The sequence below is a fragment of the Phycomyces blakesleeanus genome, assembly GCF_001638985.1.
Source record: "Phycomyces blakesleeanus NRRL 1555(-) unplaced genomic scaffold PHYBLscaffold_29, whole genome shotgun sequence".
Classification (NCBI taxonomy): domain Eukaryota; kingdom Fungi; phylum Mucoromycota; class Mucoromycetes; order Mucorales; family Phycomycetaceae; genus Phycomyces; species Phycomyces blakesleeanus.
The window spans coordinates 531,760-551,358 of NW_017265162.1; the positions used below are offsets into that span (position 1 = coordinate 531,760).

The window sequence follows — 19,599 nt, forward strand, 5'->3', positions numbered from 1 at the left end:
GAGAAAAAAAATAACAGTAAATATCCCATGGAAAAATAGTACAGCCAAAGAAGAAGAAGAAAAATGACCTATGTACTTCTTTTGATTTTCACTAACCTCAACCAAAACAATTAAACAGGTGTATTTTCTACACATACATATACATAAACATACGCCCACAAACATAAACATATACATACATGCGTATATATTGATCAGTTTTGAATACATCTTTGCAGTGCGCCAAGTCAATAAGGTTCGTCCACCGTTGCAATCTACGTATGATCTATTGTGTTAATGTTAATAATTTGTCTTCCATTGCATTGATTTGATAATATCAACTTTGATATGACCTCAGTTCAATGTCATCAAGAATTTACCCTTTTTTCACTTTCATTTACAACCCGAGACAATTGAATTCAAGGTCGGCCAATAGAAACCTATCCTTGGATTACTAAGTAACAACTACAGTACCGTGAATCTGTACTCTCGGTACCTGAGGCTACTTGACAACAACAAAATCACCTGCTTTCTTTCAATAATTGTACAACCTCAAATCACAACCTAAAAGTGAGATAGATATCTATCAGATTTCTCAAAGACCGGGTCTCATAGCATGTTTACTAGAAGGTGTTTGTTAAAACGAAGGATTTAATTGTTAACCGACTAGGTCTCTATTTGTAAACGTTATGACTTGCAGATCCAACCTCAAAGAAATTTAATATTACTACAGTATGTTGATACTATATGGTCTAAGCATATTTACACTTATACGTAAAAAGTACAAATATCATATAATACTACTATTAATCATGCCATGTACTTGTTACATAGAATGCAAATTGGTGTACTGTTTCTTTTGATAAGAATATACTAGTCAGAGCACTCTTAAGGCTGTTAATAATAATAAAAAAATACAAAAATTTATCACTAATATCAATGGGTTTAACAATGTCATTAGCTATATGTGTACACAAAGACACGGACCAGAAGAAATTTTGGTGCGACGACCACAAGCGCGGTGCTTTCATGGGAGGAGAGCGATATTATTGTGGCCATATAAGGCGAAAAGAACATCCGTATAGTTGAAATTTGTGGACCGAGGATGTACTAGGCACAAAAATATATATATATACGGAATTGAATAAACTTTGCCTCAACAAACAATATGGATAGTTTGTATACCAATAAATAAACAAATAAAGGCTTTCAGAATTTACCTTTTACTACCGCGTTAGCCTAGGATAAATAATGTCTGACCGGACAATGTACTTTAGGATAATGAATTATTTGTTTTTAACAGCCAAAAAAAGCATTTTCGCAATGTTTGGCCTAAAGAATAACGAGAGAACAATTTATTCTTATCGAAGCGAAGAAAAAAAAACACACGGACAACTTTGCTTAATCCATTTTTTTTATTACTAAATTCATAATATTTTTAATATACAAATCATATCTGCAAATATAAAAGTGCAGTTGACATAATAAATATTCTGATAATAGCACATGAGCACAACAAGGTTATTATCATATATGCACCTCTTAAAGAAAAAGTCAATATGAGATATCATGTTACTCTCTTTTAAAAGAATACTGAAAAAAATTTATATTAATTTATCTCATCTTTGGATTGTCAAACATGACTTTTGAATCATTTAACAATACCACAGAAAAAAAAACAAATTTGAAGGCGATTTAAAGTATATTTTCAAAAGCAATTCTAGAAGACTTGTTGCGTAAAACTTGCTTTTTTGACCCTTTACTTCTATGGATAATTATTTATCACTATTCTTTTGTGGATTTAAAAGCTTTATTCACACACCGAAGTATATTTTTTCTACATTTCATAATTGTATTTATATTAGATAATACACCACAAACTCTTTTGTCCAATTAACAATCGTTGTCTTCATTTATAACATGATTCTACCAATCGGTGTCTACACCGCCAAAAAAAAAACTGCTGGTTTTTGACAAAAGTTATAGTCTCTTTGAGATTACTCGTATATTTTTTCTTTCTACTGTGTCCCCTACAGCGAATATTGTATCTGCAGTATCAATTAATCAGTTTCAGTTTCAAATTAATAGTAAAATCAATTTAAGTAAAACATGTTTAAAGTTAGTATGTATTTTTTTTTGTATTAAAAAAATGAAGCTATATTTTACTTGTACCTCTTGATCACAGTATCCCAAGTATCGCTCAAATGCCTGATTTCCTTCTCTTTTTTTTTTAAGAAACCGTATTACTGCCGTTTAGGAAAGCCTGGAATAAAGTTATAGTATTCTTTAACATACCATTGAGAGTAATAACTTCAGCTGGTAGTATATATATATACAATCTGATTACTAGAATACTGAGGTACAAGTATATTATATTTACTTTGTGTTTAATTTTTACTTGATATGTACAGATGGCATTTCTTTGCTTTAGTTTTCCATAATTAACGAGTAAGCATGAAGGCTTTTGGAATCCCTGTTATGGAAAGTATATTCTTGGCACAATATATACTGAGGTAGACTTTCTTTGATCTCCGTATTCATAGAAGTGAAGCAAAATATATTTTTACTTTACTTAATTCTTGGGACGGAAGGAGTCTGTATAACCCAGCTAGGAAACACAACGGTTTCACCAGATATCAAACTTCCTTCAGACAATTGCCTAAACACAGTAGTGTATGCTTCTAGGCCCAAAGCTTGTCGGTCTTGCACAATCTTTTAAAAAATTATAGTATAGTTTCAGGTGGAGGGCAATGTTACACTGGCCCAAGAGTGAATATCGCAAGTTCTAAAAATAAATCTCTAATTTCCAGGTCGTATTATCGCAGAACTCTAGGATTTTTTTTGCAAGCATGCAGTATACCATGATTATTTGCTTCAAAAATCTTAATACCAAAGAAACTATTTCATACCAGAAAAAAAATTAACATGATAATATTGGTTTGATAAATAGCTTTGGTTTCTATAGAAACGACAGTCTCAGAGAAGAGCAACTTGTCAAAAACATTAGTTCAAGAATCCCGCCAGATGGGATATGCAATAATCCATGTAATAGTAATATACTAAATCTATTAAGTGTGGAAACCCACAAAAATATTACGAAGAAACGTAAAAAAAAAAACAGTGATGTAGAGTGCTCACATCAATGCGACATATCTAAAAAAAGGGTTAGGAAGGAAGGATATATTTATGAAACTTGCTGCTAAGAGTATTACTGACTAAACCTTGTGGTATCAAAGACCTATTGAGCACATACATATTAAAACATACAATACTGAGAGAAAATCAAAGTGTCGTTAATCACCCAAGTAATTTATTGCCAAAAAAGTAGCTATGTTGCAAATAATGTTTTAAAGTTTTCCTACACTATTCTGTATATTATTCATCGATAATATATTAAATATATATATAAAAGAAGTACTATGAGTGGAAGGATGCATATATATATCTATATATACATAATTGACTCGAAGGATATGACTCGCTACTTGTTTTTCTACTAATATTGTCCCTTAACAATTGCACTATTTAAGCAAAGATAATTTAAACATATTCTTTATTAAAGCTGTATGTTTTATTTCTAATAAGCACATATACATATATGTCTTTGAGACCTACTCATTCAAGTATTATACCTTATTGGGCATCGTACATCTCCAACTTAATAAAATGCATTTTTCATTCTTGTAAAAGATTCATATTTGCTTCATAGTGAGGCTCACAAAAATAACATAAAGATTATTTACCAGGTTACAAAATAAGAGTTATGAGGAGAAATCAAGACGGTTTCTCATACAGCCTCGAAATTCGATATTTATTTTTAGAACTTGCGATCGTTAGTCCTGGGGCCAGTGCAAAATTGACTTCCACTTAATGCGATTCTACTTTTTTGAAAGTGGATACAATACAATACAATACAATACAATACAATAAAATTAAATCTATTTTTATTCTACTTTCCAAAGGTGATCCACTAAAGCTTACATATTAAACTTATATATTTTAGAATCCTATTGTTCTGTATGCCAGTTAGTAAAGTACCTGTTTCGCACATTTTTTGTTATATTGATGTCAAAAATGCATATTTATTTTTATCATAAATTTATATATAGCTTGAATAGCATTAGAAATAAAAGAAGAGCCTAAATAAGATCTAAATCATAACATCCACAGTGCAGCGTTTACTGAAGGAATGTACACGTGATTCTAGAGTAAAATACCCACAGTATCTAATTCAAACAATTGGATTTAAACTTGTGTATCAAATAAAATGAAGAACCTAGTGTTCAATTAGTTGTATAACGCTCTTTCAGCAAAGACTGCTATGTGGATAGTGTATTACTCTTATACCTGTTAAACAATAGAGATATATCGCAAAAAGCAAATGATATCAAACGCAAACTCACAAAAAAAGCCCTATGCCTATAAATACCCAACTTGGGAGCCTATATAAAGATGATCTTCATTGGGTGTTAAACTAACTTGTCGTGTAACATACACAATGATGAAGTATTTATCATTAGACTGTATCTTTAATAAATATATATATGGAAAATGTAGATAAAGCACCCAAAAACCATGCCTGGAAATTCAATCTCTTTGATGAATCGAAAAGCTGTTCACAGTAAAGCTTACAATTATTATAAGCATTCGCAGCAGTAAGACAGACCCTAAAACATGGATCAAAGGAACAGAAAGGAGAGTGGTAACAAAAAAAGAATTTATACTAAATCTTATGGCCTAGGAAAGAAATATAGCATACTTCGGCTCAATTGAAATGGCATAAATCGTCCCGTAGCCATGAAAACAGAAGCCACTTGAAGAAGTGGAGTTTGTACAAGGCCAATCAACTGTCCAGCCTAAATTTAGACAGAATGGTTACAATTAGTAGCTCCATATGGACACGCCCAGGAAGTGCTCTCTCTTACAAGGGAAAAACGACAGCAAGTGTGTCTTTCTCCACTAGTTCTCATTGCAAGCGCTTCAATGGCTAATAACGTATACTCAACTACAGCCCTGGAGGCTAACCACAACCCACCACAACCACCACACCATGATTTTGTCGATCAAAGAACCCCAATAGAGATGAATCCCTCAAGGTCCATGCAACGTTCCAAAACAGTACGCAATCTCGGAAATGCCGGAAGTAGAGTACGAGGCTTCTTCAAAAAGCAAAACTCAAAAGAAGTCGATTCAAGTAAACCCACTCAAAACATACGCGATGAGCCTCAGTCGTTTTCGCCTGCTAGTACCCAGCGACCGACTCGACCAGTGTTACCATCATCATCATCTTATAGTCCAAAGTCGCAATTCGAACAGGACAGTGCTGATCTATCTCGACCACCATCATATAATATAGAGCGAGCAGCACAAGAGAAAGGTAAAGTGTTGTATTTCTGCATAGTCGACGCAGAAATATTTCCATAGCAACGGGGTTATTTGTGCATCGTACGACAACCCTGCTTTTCTTTATCTAACCTTTTGTCCCTCTTTCTCATCTTTAACCCTTTTTATTTCTGTACTGCTGATAGATTCGACAATGGACACCCGAATCAGTCAACCACCAGTTACGAATGGCATTCAGAATATAACCCCTTTAACTACAGACAAGGGTCATGGTGAATCAGCCGAGCCGCTTAATTCAGAGGCGGCTGAGCTCATGCGAGAAATAGAGCAAGTGAATGCTTCAATTACGCGTGCTAAACAAGAGATTGAAGCCGAAGCAGAGAAAAAACAGACATTGCAGGCGGAATTAGATGAGGCCCGTAGAGTATTCCAGGCACGAGAGATGGAGTATACCCAGGTCGAACATAGTTTCTTCGCACACACCCGTGCTATTCGTGCTACAGACGACGACTTATCGACAATTCGAGACTCATTCAAACTACTAAAGTACTCAATTACTCGTGTCATCATGACATTAAACAAGAAGGCCGACAGAGCAACTGCCACCGAGTGTCTAGTAGCTGCATGGCCTAACCTCAACGTATTGGACCCTAATAGTCCAACCAAGGAGCTTGAGTCAGCGCACATCAATCTCTTGGCCGAAAAAAAGGTTCATGAGCACCTGGTCCAGTCTGTGTTCCGGTGTCCTATTTATCCTGGTTTATCTGTGAACGAGTCATTTGCTGCCCTTAATGAGTGGCTGATTTCGCACGACTCCAAGTTTAACGTTCGTCTCCGGCAACAGCTCGCGTCGATTGTGGCTAAGAACAGCAAAGAAGGGGTTATTTTCCAAGCAGGCCATGCAGAAAAAAAAAAGATTGCAGACATGATCTATAATGATATTGCAGATATATATGCTCCATTCGTGCGCGAGAATGATGCAGCTGTCGAAGAAGACAAACGATACTCGACCAAGATTACCGATATAGTCGACAAGGCCATGCGTTTGGTCGTAGCTATCCGTGGCCAAGATGTCGATATTTCCACACTCGATATCGAGGAAGGAAAACAAGCGTTTGACGAGGAGACGATGGTTGATGTCAAGGGCAAGACAACAGGCATTATTAGGTTCTGCATTTGCCCTGTATTTGTAGGTGGCGATGGCGAACATGGCTTTTTAGAGAAAGGCAAGGTTGTGGTAGGAAGCAGTTAAGCCGTTCTTTTACACTATTTATACTTCATACCATTTCTCCCCCCAACCCCACCCCACCCCCTCTTCTCCCATTTATTTCCTGTGTAACAACACTAGTTCCTTCATTTCAGTGTACTCTTTATCTACATACTATTCTTCTTTTCCAATGAATCATCAACTTGAGAATTTAAATCACGGAAGATCTTTTGAGCCGAACACAAGAGTACTTTATCGTTCAGTCACTCAAGTAGAGCAAAAGAAACCTTCAATTCCACATTACAATGGTCGACCTATAGGACCTCACACTATGTCCTCTCGAAGACCTAATCCTCGATCGAATGAGACATCTTACCAAGAGAACATTCGACCGAATAATCCCATCCAAAATGAAGCTAAGATTGATTATATTCCAGATGATCTTGTTCAGATCAATGGTGAATTGCCGTTGCCATTTATTCATCCATCTAGCAAAGGCACTGAAGATAGCAATCATAAATCAACCTTATTGGCTTTGGGTGGAGATGAAGAATCGACAATGCGTCATTATGTTTTAATACCTCTTGGAAAGGTAAATGAGAACAACCTCAATGCGATCATAAGATAAAGATGAATTGTATATTAGACAGGCGACGGAAAGTCTAGCCTTTTGAATGCCATGTTTGGTTATGAGCAGTTTGTGGCAAAGACCAAAGCAAAAGTAAGTTAAATAAGTATTGATATTCAATGGCTCGTGGTTAAAAAATATAAGCAATTTAGTCTGTTACTGAGCACATAACTGAGAGGACGAGTGTCTGGACTACGGGAACGCATGATGCCGTAATTACTGTAGCAGACACACCTGGTTTTGCCGATAGTTACGGTCGAAGTACCGAATTCAATATGAGTATTAAGGAGTACATTCTAGATATCGGTTCACGTTTGGGTATCGATGCATTTTTATTGGTGTTCAAGTTCAAAGCATCCTGGTAATCATGTCGTCTTTGATTTGCTATTCATAGATCATTCTCATCTTACATGATCATTTATTAGGGTAATGAAGGTACTAAAGGAGTTTGCAAATATGATGCAGGATATAGAGCCAGACACTTGGTGGGATCATGTTATTTTGGTTTTCACATGTGTGGACTACAACTCTGATATATCTACCGATATTTTCGAGAAGAAGCTCTATATCTCGAACGAATTGATCAAGACTATTCAAGCTGAATTCAACCTTACAACACCACCTACGTTTGTGTTCGTGTCTTCCAAACAGCAAGCGAATTGCGCCCATTTCTCGGGTAAAGGCACTTGCGACTGTAAAAATGAAGTTCACTACAAGCTGGATCGGATGAGGAAATTAAAGCAGGCCATTGCAGCCAAAAATGATGCTGGACGTTGGTTCCCAAAGGAAATATAAGTTCTCTTTTTTTTTCTTTTTTAAGAAAATGTTTGTACTCGTCAGTGACGCAAAAAATGAAAATTCAATGTACAAAAACGAATATTTCTGGCGTAAATTTACCATAAAATAAGTGCAGACGGTAAAATACAACCGGCGATTTTTATATTTTAAAGAGCGCCGTGGTTTGTTGAAAAAAAAACTTTATTTCTAGTTTGCCTTATGCTGTGAACAGGCCTCTCTTTGTTTGACCTGAGACACTCTCATGGCGATGACTGAGATACAAGCCTCAATATTGAGTGCTATAGAAACAAGTAATTTTTGGTTGCAATGGCGATTCCCCATTGACTTCTGCCCCGGGATATTCGCATGCAATGACAATCCCATACCCGGTACACCCATTTATTCCTCCAAGACGCAAACTGGTCTGCAGGCTCAGCTACTTCTTTGTAGTGGTGTAGGCATTATTTGTCTTTTACTATTCTGTTCCTTGCGTGTCAGGTAATGTCTCCGGTCATATATTGTGCGTATTTATTTATCTGACACAAGTAAGGGTGTAAAAAAAATTTAGGTGGGGTACTATGTATTCTCCTAGACTTCGTATGTCAAAGTAAGTTTCATGTTGAAGCGCATATAATATGCCGAGAATACATATTCACATTTCTTGTGGTAGGCATGCTCCTGATCATCTCCCAGATACCTTTTTTGGGTGGATATGGCCACTGTTGAAGACGCCAAATTCTGTTGTGCTCGAAAAAGTCGGACTTGACGCTGTCGTGGTAAATACATTATTTATGCGTCGTTGGGAAATAGTAATAATTAATATAATATACGCCTACAGATGCTCCAGTTCTTGATGATGGGATTTAAGCTATTTGCTTTATGTGGATTTTTTGGTGTCATTGTCCTTTACCCTATTAGCAAGATGGGGGGAGACTTGATAGACCCTATTAACCCTGACCCAGAAAATCCTGATAACTCCACCCAGCCTGACAGCTTGCTTGGTCTCGATCTTTCGGGTTACTCACCTGCATTTTTATGGGTTTATCTATTCTTTACCTATTTATTCTGCTTTGCTACATTCTATTTCACTTTTATGAACTATCGTGATTATGTCTACATTCGCCGTGAATATCTTTTGCGTATCGGAAAGACAATTCCTGCCAAGACAATCTTGGTTACAGGTATCCCACCCAATCTTCGGTCGGATAGAAAGTTGGCTGAATACTTTGAGACACTTGGAATTGGAGTTGTGGATTCAGTCCATATTATTCGCCATGTTAGTCGTCTACTAGAGTTCATCAAAGAACGTGCTCAGTATTTACGTCGTCTTGAGACAGCCTATACTGACTTTTGGGGTAACCCTTGCTACGATCCTACATACGATCCAGACCGTCTTTTAAGAGAAGCTGAGCGCGACCAGTCTCTGCATGCCCTTGACTGGACAACTACTGGTACCGAAGGTTTACCGACCCATAGTAAAGATAGAAAACGTCCGTTGGTGCGAGATGGCTTTATGGGATTGATCGGTAACGAAGTTGATTCAATCAAGTTTCACACTGATAAATTCAATGAAATTGATGAGATGGTGCTGAAGGCCAGAAAGCACGGAAGATTTCTCCCAACAAGCGTTGGATTTGTTACTTATGAAGATTCAATCAGTGCTGTAAGACACACGAGCTTCCCCTGCTTTTTATTTTACTCATGCTATTCTATATTTCATTCTAGTCTATTGCTTCCCAGGTACTCATTTCGTCTACACCCTTTCGGCTACGGGCCCATCTTGCTCCTGAGCCAAGGGATGTCTTGTGGGAGAATATAGCTATGCACGGGAGAGAAAGGGTCATTCGAAAAGGAATGATATGGTTTATCCTCTTGTTTCTCGTCTTCTTCTGGGTCATTCCAATTTCTTACTTCTCTGCTCTTACCAGTGAAAACTCACTAAGAAACTATTTCCCATGGCTTATAAAATTAGCAGAGAAACACAAATTATTACGCCAGATAATCCAGGGCTTTCTACCCACACTTGGTGTCAACATATTTATGGCTTTTTTGCCCTTGATTCTTAATGGTATGCACCAGATCCGCTATGTCTGCAGGCGAAGCTTATTGTTGAACTCACGACACAACATTTTTTCCTTTGTATCATAAAATAGGACTTAGTGTAATTGAAGGATTCCCGACACGTAGTGAAGCAGAGGAATCTACCTTTAGCAAGTAAGTATTAAAAAAAGAAGAAGCAACAAAATCTGCTGTGACCCTACTAATAGTTTGCTTAGACACTTTTTCTTCCTCCTGTTCAACGTCTTGCTAGTCTTTACTATCTCAAGTGCTCTGTTCAAGGCATTGACGGAAATGATTGAAGATCCTACCAAAATATCCCAGATCTTGGCAACAAGGCTTCCCCAGGTCGCCCCCTTCTTTGTCAACTACACAGTAATGCAAGGCATGATGCTGTAAGTTGCTTTAACATATTAGCCAATAGACATCTGTCCCGGAATTGACATTTTATGTTGAAACAGGCTTCCAATACAGCTCTTGCAGATCGGTCCGATCATTGTCCAGCTACTGCAAGGTACCTTTTTTTGCAAGACTCCTCGGGACTACGCAGAAGTTTTGGCACCTCGCATGTACAATTATGGATCAGGCTACCCAGTCCCAGTGTTTATGTTTGTTGTATTACTGGTCTATTCTACCATCAGCCCACTTATCCTGCTGTTTGGTGCTGTTTACTACGGCTTGGCCTACTTAGTATTTAAGTATCAGCTCCTGTATGGTAAGTAGAGCTCATTATGAAACCTTTGATGGTCAATTCATTTGTGCTCATTCTCTATTCGTTCCACTTTAGTTTATTTTCATCCCTACGAAGTAGCGGGCAGAATGTGGCCCCTTGTGTTCTCACGCATCATCGTTGGACTTTTACTCTTTGAGTTGACATCCTCTGGATTGTTTGTGCTGAGACGTGCCTATCCCCTGGCTGGTCTCTGCCTTCCTCTGATTATACTTACCATTGCATTTAAGATTGGAATGGAGGCAGCTTACCAAAAAAACACCCAGTTTCTACCCCTTCAATTGTTAGCCGAACGGTTTGGCCCAATGGCTTCGACTGTGGCTGAGCCTCCCAAGTCGAATGCTCCTCCTTCTGAACGATCGATCCACCCGATGTCCAATGATATCACCAGTGAAGTGGCAACTGAGACTCCTTCGCAACTCGAAAACGTTCTGGATAATGGACTTAATGCCTCTGAAGCAAATGAGCTTAATCATGCATTAGACGGAGGGTCGAGAAGTGATATTGGACATGCAATTGACGAAAGATTGGGTCATACAGCTGATGATGTACTCCGAAATGACGCTGATAATGAAAATGTACCAGTTATGAAACCACTCCGTCGAAGACGGACGGTGCTGGACGAGGATGATTATACAGCAGAGCCTCGTCAGTATACCGACTTTAAAGAGCCTCCTATGACCTTGTTAGACGGTATTCTCAATACGGGGATGAAGCAGTATGGTCACCCTGCTCTTCTTGGTGTTCTTCCTCAACTATGGTTACCTATCAAGGCAGGTCATACAATAAATTCAGGAGTATGCTATGGCTCTAAACAACGATCTGTTGGATATGTGGCGAGCAATTCTCGATGTAAGTTAAGCAATTGTTTTGTTTAAAAGAAAACCAATTTTTTTTATTCACTTATATTGGGTACGGATTTAGCCATACATGACCATGATGGAGAAAGACAACCTTTGTTAAGTACTCCTGCAATCAATATTCGAGAAGAGTCATCGAGAGAGATACCAAATGACCAATTTAGGGTAGAGGAGAGTGAAACCGACGATGAATTTGAGGTGGGAACTTATTATCACCACCCAGAGAGACGCCATTCCCGTACATTAAGCAAGCACTATGGAGCAGCCCGATCACATCATTAATATTAATATAAATATAAGTATAAATGTACATCCATATATCCTGTTTTTTTCTTCTTTTTTCTTTTTCGTTTGTTTGTTTTCTGATACTGTACAAGAGTTAATATTAGATGTATATTAGCAATGGGGGGTGAGAGGGAGAGGGTCTTTTTTCTTTCTTTTTTGGATACAATAGACTTTATATTTAGCATTATTCTATATCAAATAAAGTGGTCAGAAAGGTAGTCCAGCAAGTAAACTTGTTTCTATTCATTGACGACAAGTCATAGATACTGTTATGAAGCTGACTGATAGGCTCAATGAAAAGCAGAAAACAAAGGGGTCCTTGTGTAAGCTTGTCAATGGTTCGATGGTATTGCAGAAAATAAGATAAATATCTAATAGAGAATGAGGGAGGTCCCTCATGTTAAAGTCTTATAGCCTGGTAGTGTAAGCAAAATCCACACTGAGGCTTAAAAAACATATTCAGGGGAAAGGGTTCCAGCATAAAATACTGTCGCTTTGAGAAAATAATAATAATATTGAAGGAGTTCATGAAAGCATGTCGTCTTTTGACTCCGCGTCTATTACCCCTTGGCAGATATAGAAAGGGGTGAGGGTGGGATGAGATGGGGGGTGGGGACCTTTTTCATCACCACGACTAGCGGAAAAAAAGTCATTTTTATTGTTATTTTTGTTTGCGATTTGTTGTGCATATCATTTGTTCTTTTATTTCAGAATCATTCCTCTGTCCTTTACAATGAAACCCTGCTCAAAATATCCACATCAAGGCGAAGATAGTGACCAACAAGTTTTGTCTTCACATAATACCCGAATGTATTCTATTCAACAACGCCAACAACCAGGTACTGGTCTACGTGGTATCGATACCGGCCTCCAGGTCATTGAAGACGACGATGAAGAAGAAGAAGAAGAAGACGAAGACGAAGAAGAGATGATCATTGAAGATACCTCTTCAATGTCATCCTCGCCTAGTATACCAGACGAAAATATCAATTTTGACCTTGTTTATGCTCTTCATACGTTTGTCGCGACAGTAGAAGGCCAAGCCTCAGTTGTCAAAGGAGACGCATTAATATTGATGGAAGACACGAATATATATTGGTGGCTCGTTGAAGTATTTAAGACGCGTGAGATGGGATACATCCCAGCAGAAAATATCGAGGTCCGTGTCTTGCTATACCGTTAAGCAAATCAAAGTATGCCTGCAATTCTAAATTTTCTATTTATTAGACACCTTACGAACGACTTGCTCGCCTGAATAAACACCGAAACGTTGAACTCACATCACCTCGATTGGAAAATAATGTTGAACATGAAGTTGACTTGCCTCGAGACGACATACCTTCAAAATCAAAGCGTGTGGTAATTGCCAGTGGAAGTGGGGCAACACAGATATTTCATTTCGAGGTTGAGTCAGATATCGAGGAATATGAAGACGATAGCGACGAAGACGATAAAACAGAAGATTCGATTTCAATGACAGCAAACGAACAATCAAAAGCTAAACCCACAACAACAAGTACAGATTGGCAAGAACAACAGTGGGATCTTGAGTCGCCGATATTGCGCAAATCATTCGAGGACGCTGGACGGCCAAGTAGTTACGAAGCACACGAATTAAGAGTTTTTGCAGGCAATATCGGGAAGGGACCATTATTCCATGCGTTCATGATTGGCAACACAACGACAGCAGAGGAGCTTGTAAAAGAGGCAGTGGTCCGCTTTAGTATCCAGGACTTTGCCACCGAGAATTCTTCAGACTGCACCATTGAGCACTACCTTGCAGTGCAAGGGCTGGACGGGGGTAGGTCTAAGCCAAGAGATATAGCAATTGACTAATACACAATAGCAGATGATTACGTTTTGGCCGGGCAGGACAAACCGCTATCAATCTTCAGGACCCTTACGGCACCTCTAACAACACCAATGCCTAGCCTGTCACACATAAAGCGAATATCACAACAAGAAAGTACCCTACAGGAAGGTAGAGTGATTCAGGCCCGCTCAAGACGTCCCCGATCTAGTAGCTTCAGTAGCTATGAGCAGACGTCGTACGATGAGGATTCTGTGCTCCGGTTCTACCTCCATAGACGGATTAAGCGGGCACATGAAAGGGAGGGGTTGATTTACATCAAGGTCTCCTTATACCCAGATGAAAATGTTGTTATCCCTTCCAAACCACACAACTCTCGTGACGATGCCTTTACAACGAATCCAACCCCATCTACTCCATCCAAGAAAAAGCTAACTGTTCACCGCACCGAGATCGACCGGATCGACAAGATCATCGCTGTCCGACAAGAGTTGCAGATTGGTGCGGTGATCAATGCGGCACTCGACAAGTTCCATGTGCCAGACGCAGAAGCAGATAATTTTGGTTTGATGGAACAATCGCACGACCTGCCTGGTGCAGATGCTGGTGTTAGACGCCTTGCCAAATACAGAATGTCCGTGCGTGCTAATGGAAAAGGTAGATTGGGCCTAAAAAGTACAAGGCAACGTTGTGGAGAGAGGGGAAGAAGGGGGGGAAATACGAGTGATTTTATATTAGGGGAAAATCAACTAAGCTCGCTTAAACTGAACTTGCATCAATCTTGCGTAGAATGGGAATTGCAACCTTTGGATCTCATGTCAACTGTCCTTCACCAGCAACATCCCTCGTCGCCTCACGGTCCAGTCACAAGCGATCTTTTATTCATACTTTCTCGATCTGACATTGATCCCGCGCACCGGCCAAGACATGCTCCTCGTTTGACAGGGGTTGCTAGGGCACTTTCTGATACACGCTTGTCTAGTGCTCCTCCGATGCTGACGTCGCAAGATAGACGTCCTAGTATCCTTGACATTTTGATGGATAGTCGGCCTGAGGACCGAAGGCCTAGTGCCACGAGTACTCTGGACAGTTCACGTGGAGACGAAAGAAGGCCTTCAACGGGAACATTGAACCAGGAACGAAAGTCATCCCTGACACCACAAGGAGGAGCCCCGGGATCCAGCCAGGGATCACTGGCTTCTTATCCAAATCATCCAGGAAAGCCAAACTCACCTTCTTCTGCTCTTTCTCCTCCTTCTCTCCTTGGCTTCCGTCGGTCATCCGTCACTTCCTCCAACATTTCCGGCAATTCACTCAGCTCAGACACGGCTATCGATAGCTCATCTTCCATGGCTCGCTCCAACTCACTCCAACCTTCAACTGCCGATTCGGCAACTGAGGCGGGGAAACGCAAGAAAGAGAGTTCATTCAAGCAGCAGCTCAAGCGGCTTGTTGGCTGGGGATCAAAGTCTAGAAAGACACCTCCAGCCGCCCTCTCTCCCCAGTCGACAATGGCAACCGCCACCTTCGACGTACATCCACTACAGCCAAGTCTGTCATGTACAACTTCTCCGAGTATGTTACAACCCATTGATGCTCGCTCTGATTTCAGTTTCGCATCAGCCCCCTGTTCTGCTCGTCAAGCTATGCCTGGAACTCCTCACTCAATGAACTACCCGAGCCAAAGCACCCTTACCGTACCAGAATCTACAGGAGGTGTTCGTCGCGCAAGCGCTCCAACAACAAGTATTAGCTCAGATTCAGCCAAACAGCCACCCAGTCGTCGTCTATCTGCAGTATCTTCTGTATCATCTGGATCCACATCCACAGATTCTGATACTGAAGATAATAAACATCTGGCACAGGAGATTGTTACTCACACCCCGGAAGACGAGAATATCGAGGATAAGGAGCATTTTTTAGCTGTCTCACTTAACCCTGGACTACCACCAGCTCCAGAACCGCTTTTAACTGATATTCAGGCGCAGTATGCTATGTGGATCGGAAGTCAAGACACCCAAGAGGAGGCTGTCCCAAGTCCCACTCCGGCCCCTAGTCAACCAGCAATAAGGTCTCCGCATATCAAGGTCGTCCCAACCGCTTCCAAAGCAGAGCCATATATTACTCCTCCGTCTCCTCCTCCTCCGTCTTGCTCTCCTCCTCCTCCTCCTGCTTCTATTCCTGCCTCTGTCTCTGTATCTGCTTCAGCCTCTGAATCTGCTATTGATTCCACAGAAAATGTTATCTCAAATTCCCCTCCTGCAAAGTTAGTAACAGATACCATTATTACTCCTTTGTCTGTGCCTTGCACGCCTGCCGTTGCCCAAATTGTTGTACCAGAAAAAATTCCAGCTCAGCCTATCCAAGCTGTTCATTCTGTTCAGCCTATTCAATCTGTCCGAGATATCCAGCCAGTCCAGCCAGTCCAACCGGTCCAACCAGTACAGCCAGTACAGCCAGTACAGCCAGTCGAAGCCCCATATGTAAAGACAGCACACCAGACCAATGCACATATGAGTAGCAATGGTCTTGACGATTTGTTTTTGCTTGTTGCGCACGGTGTTGATTTTCTACAAACACGCGAAAATTCCCAATGGGAAGATGAAGGCGGCTATGAATATCATCCATGGAACAGATCAGAAGGATCATTTGCTGTTCGAAGTAATAAAAAGAACCCCAAGCCTAGCATTTTGAAGGATACTACTGAAATAGCACCACTCTCAGTTGAAAAGGAAGAAGAAGAGATCTTGCCTAGTACCATACTCCTAGCCGATGAGAGCGAGGCTCTGGTAGCCGAGGGTCAGACGACAGAGAGTGTACCTGCCGAAGAAGACAAGCCATTGTCACCCCCTCCTACTCCATTACCACGACAACAGAAACAAGATGAAAACATTCCAAAGAAGGTGGCTAAGCCAGAGTATGTTGCACCACCTACACCAACCCACTTTGGTAACAAGGTGGTCCAGTCAGAAGGAAACATGGATGAAGTAAGGAGAATATTTGATCTAAAATCAGCTTGCTAACACACTTCTTTTCAGGAGCTCCAACGGATCGTTGCCGCTCACATTGTCTTTTGAAGAATCGAAACAAAAAAAAAGCATGCCCATCGTTTAACTACCTCTCATACTACCATATTTAACTATCTTTCTCTATATCTCCCTTTTCAATATCTTTCTTTATTATAATATAAACAAACAAATTGCTATTGTTCCTTTGATTCTTACTCAATCGAAAGATGATTCCACTAGGCTATAGTACCCCTCTTCTTAACTTTACACTTAAAGTATTAATCTATCGTACGGTGAAATAAAGCAAACATTATTTTTGTAACAAGACCTATCGACTTCCTGTCAAAGGCATATCGTCTTCTTCTAGATCAATGTCATCCATCAATGCTCGCTGGTACTCTGCCTCTCGCTTGCCTCCCCAGCGGCGACGATGTGCTCGTCTTGAAGTAAAAAAATAGTCTAATAAAAATGCTAGCCCAATGCCACAGGTCCCGCCTGTCACATTGGAAAGGATATCATATGGATCAAAGGTACGGTACTTGGAGCCAAATAAGCAAAAGGATGGTAATGTATATTGTCGGTGAATTTTATTAGTTTATTAAAGGAACTTACTGGTAATAATCCTTGTACAAATTCACTTAGTACAGCAGCAAAAAAAAGAATGATAGATGCAAATAGTACATTGCGACGATAAGAAAGATTCCACAGATAATATAGACAGGCACCAAGTAAAAAGAATGAACAAAAATGTAAGACTTTGTCATTGATCCTTCCTTCGAGGTTTATGGGTGCAAATCCGAGCACACCCATCAGAATCAGCAATACAAACAGAACAATGAGAACCTTGAATCGCATTGAATTAAGACAGACAAGAATCGAAATATAAACGATCTATTTTTTTAGGCAACTCTATAAACAGACACAGACAGATAAATAGGCTTTGTATGACCTCATCAGAAAATTAATCTTTATTTGAACTTGGTCGTTTTGCCTTTGATTCGTTGTCACGCCGTTTTCCCTTTTCTAGATAACAATGGTTAAGACAACTATCATTGCACGCCTATCAGATGGTCTCCCGTTAGCGGCTAGCATGGATGATGAGCAGGCAAGTAATCTTGCCATTAGATTTATTTATTTATTTATTTAAATATATAAACACATAAATAAATATACAAGTAAGTCAGTAATCTCATCCTTCACAGGTAGAAACAGAACTTGCAGAATACAAGGGACAGGCCAAGAGTATATTTAAGCGCCTTAATATTAATTCCGAGCCGAGATGCTCGATTGAGTCTAATGGCTATCAATTCCAGTAAGTAGAATGATAAAAATAATCTTTTTGATGAAGTAAAGATGGAATATTGAACACACTTGTATAGTTACATAATCGAAGGAGGCGTGTGCTATCTCTGCATCTGTGACAAATCGTACCCTCGTAAACTTGCATTTAGCTACCTTGAAGAACTTGCTAAAGAATTCAACATGAGCTATGGTAATGAAGTAGAGAAGCCTGGATTGAGACCATATGCGTTTGTAAAATTTGGTGAGTATCTTTTTTAAATAAACAAACTTTACTTGAATATACGAAGAATCTGATGGAGAAATATTATAGATACATTTATGCAAAAAACCAAGCGAATCTACCAAGATACCCGAACACAACATAACCTGACAAAATTGAATGAAGATCTTCAAGACGTTACGCGAATCATGACAAAGAACATGGAAGATTTGTTGTGGCGGGGGGATAGTCTTGATCGTAAGTAACAACTTTTTTTTTGCTGAAATTTCAAGGCAGATTTTTGGTTTTAATGGGTGTATGCAGGCATGAGCCATATCTCCGGTGAGCTCAAGGACAGCGCCAAGATGTTCAAGGACAAAGCGCGTCATTTGAACCTTCAGGCGCTTTATAGAAAGTATGGCCCTCCTGCCATTATCGCTTCATTTATTTTGTTTGTCTTGTTTGTCAGATACTATTGGTACTAATGTTTATAACTATAAAAGAAAGGATGAGTCTAGTATGATATCAGATTGCACTGAGTTGTGTGTTTTTGAAGATAATTGAAAATGTGGGTTAAAGTGTACTGAGCGTTGCCATTAAGACAGGGGTTTGAAAATAAGGATTGAAGGTAGATATATAGGGTACTCTTATACAAAAGACAGACCCATATACTTCTTGTAAGTATTGACTTGGTTTGATTAAGAAATAGCTTATAGGATCAAGTTTCATACTCTTGATTCCAATGCAGCCGTGTCTATTGAGCACCAACCCCCGATCCGGAGATTTAAACACAATATTTTATGCTATGCAAAACAAGTCTTTTATCTTTGGGTTTGTTCAAAGTATCGGGAATGTGTTTACTTTGATTTCCTGTGGCTGAAGATATTTTGTAAAGTCCATATAAAAGAGAGATTAGTTAAATCAATTGGTTCTTTTTTTTTACCTTGTATTATTCTTTTACTGGCGAGTCTTATTCCTAAATATACCACCTTTTGCTTTATTATGGAGAGACATTACCGTCATAACAAAGGACAAACATCGCATAAAGGCCTTTTCAATCTATTTCCTAGAAAAAAGAAAGAAAAAGTTATGATCGATTCAATTGACCGAAAGCAAATCCATACAGAGCCTAAGCGTGAAATTGTGAATGAATATTTTAATACTTCACCTAATATTGTTTCGCCATCTTCGCCACACCAAAGCTGCTGCAGCTCAACGAACATTAGTTATATAGACAATGATAATCTAATTGAACAGAACAACTCTGTCGATTTCTTTTCATCACCATACAAACGTTGTCCAGATACACCTCCACATGAATTGACAAGCTATACTACACCAAAATCGAGATCATTTCGAGAAAATAGACGAAAGAAGCATAGAAGCGTAAGCAGTAATTCCCATATTATCATT

At 39.3% G+C, this 19,599-nt stretch overlaps 5 protein-coding genes across 5 annotated transcripts; 4 read left to right on the top strand and 1 right to left on the bottom strand.

Moving 5' to 3' along the window:
• Positions 1-4,962: 4,962 nt before the first annotated feature.
• PHYBLDRAFT_151461 (hypothetical protein) lies at positions 4,963-6,574 on the top strand (the record flags this gene model as incomplete). The annotated part of the gene is made up of 2 exons (XM_018432687.1): positions 4,963-5,356; positions 5,508-6,574. 2 exons carry the CDS (start codon positions 4,963-4,965, stop codon positions 6,572-6,574), a joined length of 1,461 nt encoding a protein of 486 aa, XP_018285601.1.
• Positions 6,575-6,719: 145 nt separating this feature from the next.
• PHYBLDRAFT_151462 (hypothetical protein) lies at positions 6,720-7,952 on the top strand (the record flags this gene model as incomplete). Its single annotated transcript, XM_018432688.1, has 4 exons — positions 6,720-7,121; positions 7,176-7,250; positions 7,310-7,518; positions 7,583-7,952. 4 exons carry the CDS (start codon positions 6,720-6,722, stop codon positions 7,950-7,952), a joined length of 1,056 nt encoding a protein of 351 aa, XP_018285602.1.
• Positions 7,953-8,183: 231 nt separating this feature from the next.
• Positions 8,184-11,899, top strand: PHYBLDRAFT_189034 (hypothetical protein). Its single transcript, XM_018439603.1, has 10 exons — positions 8,184-8,432; positions 8,503-8,541; positions 8,605-8,710; positions 8,773-9,597; positions 9,660-10,002; positions 10,088-10,148; positions 10,211-10,387; positions 10,454-10,707; positions 10,780-11,574; positions 11,647-11,899. Exons 1-10 carry the CDS (start codon positions 8,197-8,199, stop codon positions 11,862-11,864), a joined length of 3,054 nt encoding a protein of 1,017 aa, XP_018285603.1. The 5' UTR covers positions 8,184-8,196; the 3' UTR covers positions 11,865-11,899.
• Positions 11,900-17,013: 5,114 nt separating this feature from the next.
• Positions 17,014-17,540, bottom strand: PHYBLDRAFT_174254 (hypothetical protein; the record flags this gene model as incomplete). The annotated part of the gene is made up of 2 exons (XM_018437217.1): positions 17,014-17,223; positions 17,298-17,540. The coding sequence occupies 2 exons, from the start codon at positions 17,538-17,540 to the stop codon at positions 17,014-17,016; spliced, it is 453 nt and encodes a 150-aa protein (XP_018285604.1).
• Positions 17,541-17,688: 148 nt separating this feature from the next.
• PHYBLDRAFT_128120 (hypothetical protein) lies at positions 17,689-18,720 on the top strand. Its single transcript, XM_018429205.1, has 5 exons — positions 17,689-17,790; positions 17,888-17,997; positions 18,065-18,228; positions 18,298-18,444; positions 18,511-18,720. The coding sequence occupies exons 1-5, from the start codon at positions 17,719-17,721 to the stop codon at positions 18,669-18,671; spliced, it is 654 nt and encodes a 217-aa protein (XP_018285605.1). The 5' UTR covers positions 17,689-17,718; the 3' UTR covers positions 18,672-18,720.
• The last annotated feature ends 879 nt before the right edge of the window (positions 18,721-19,599 follow it).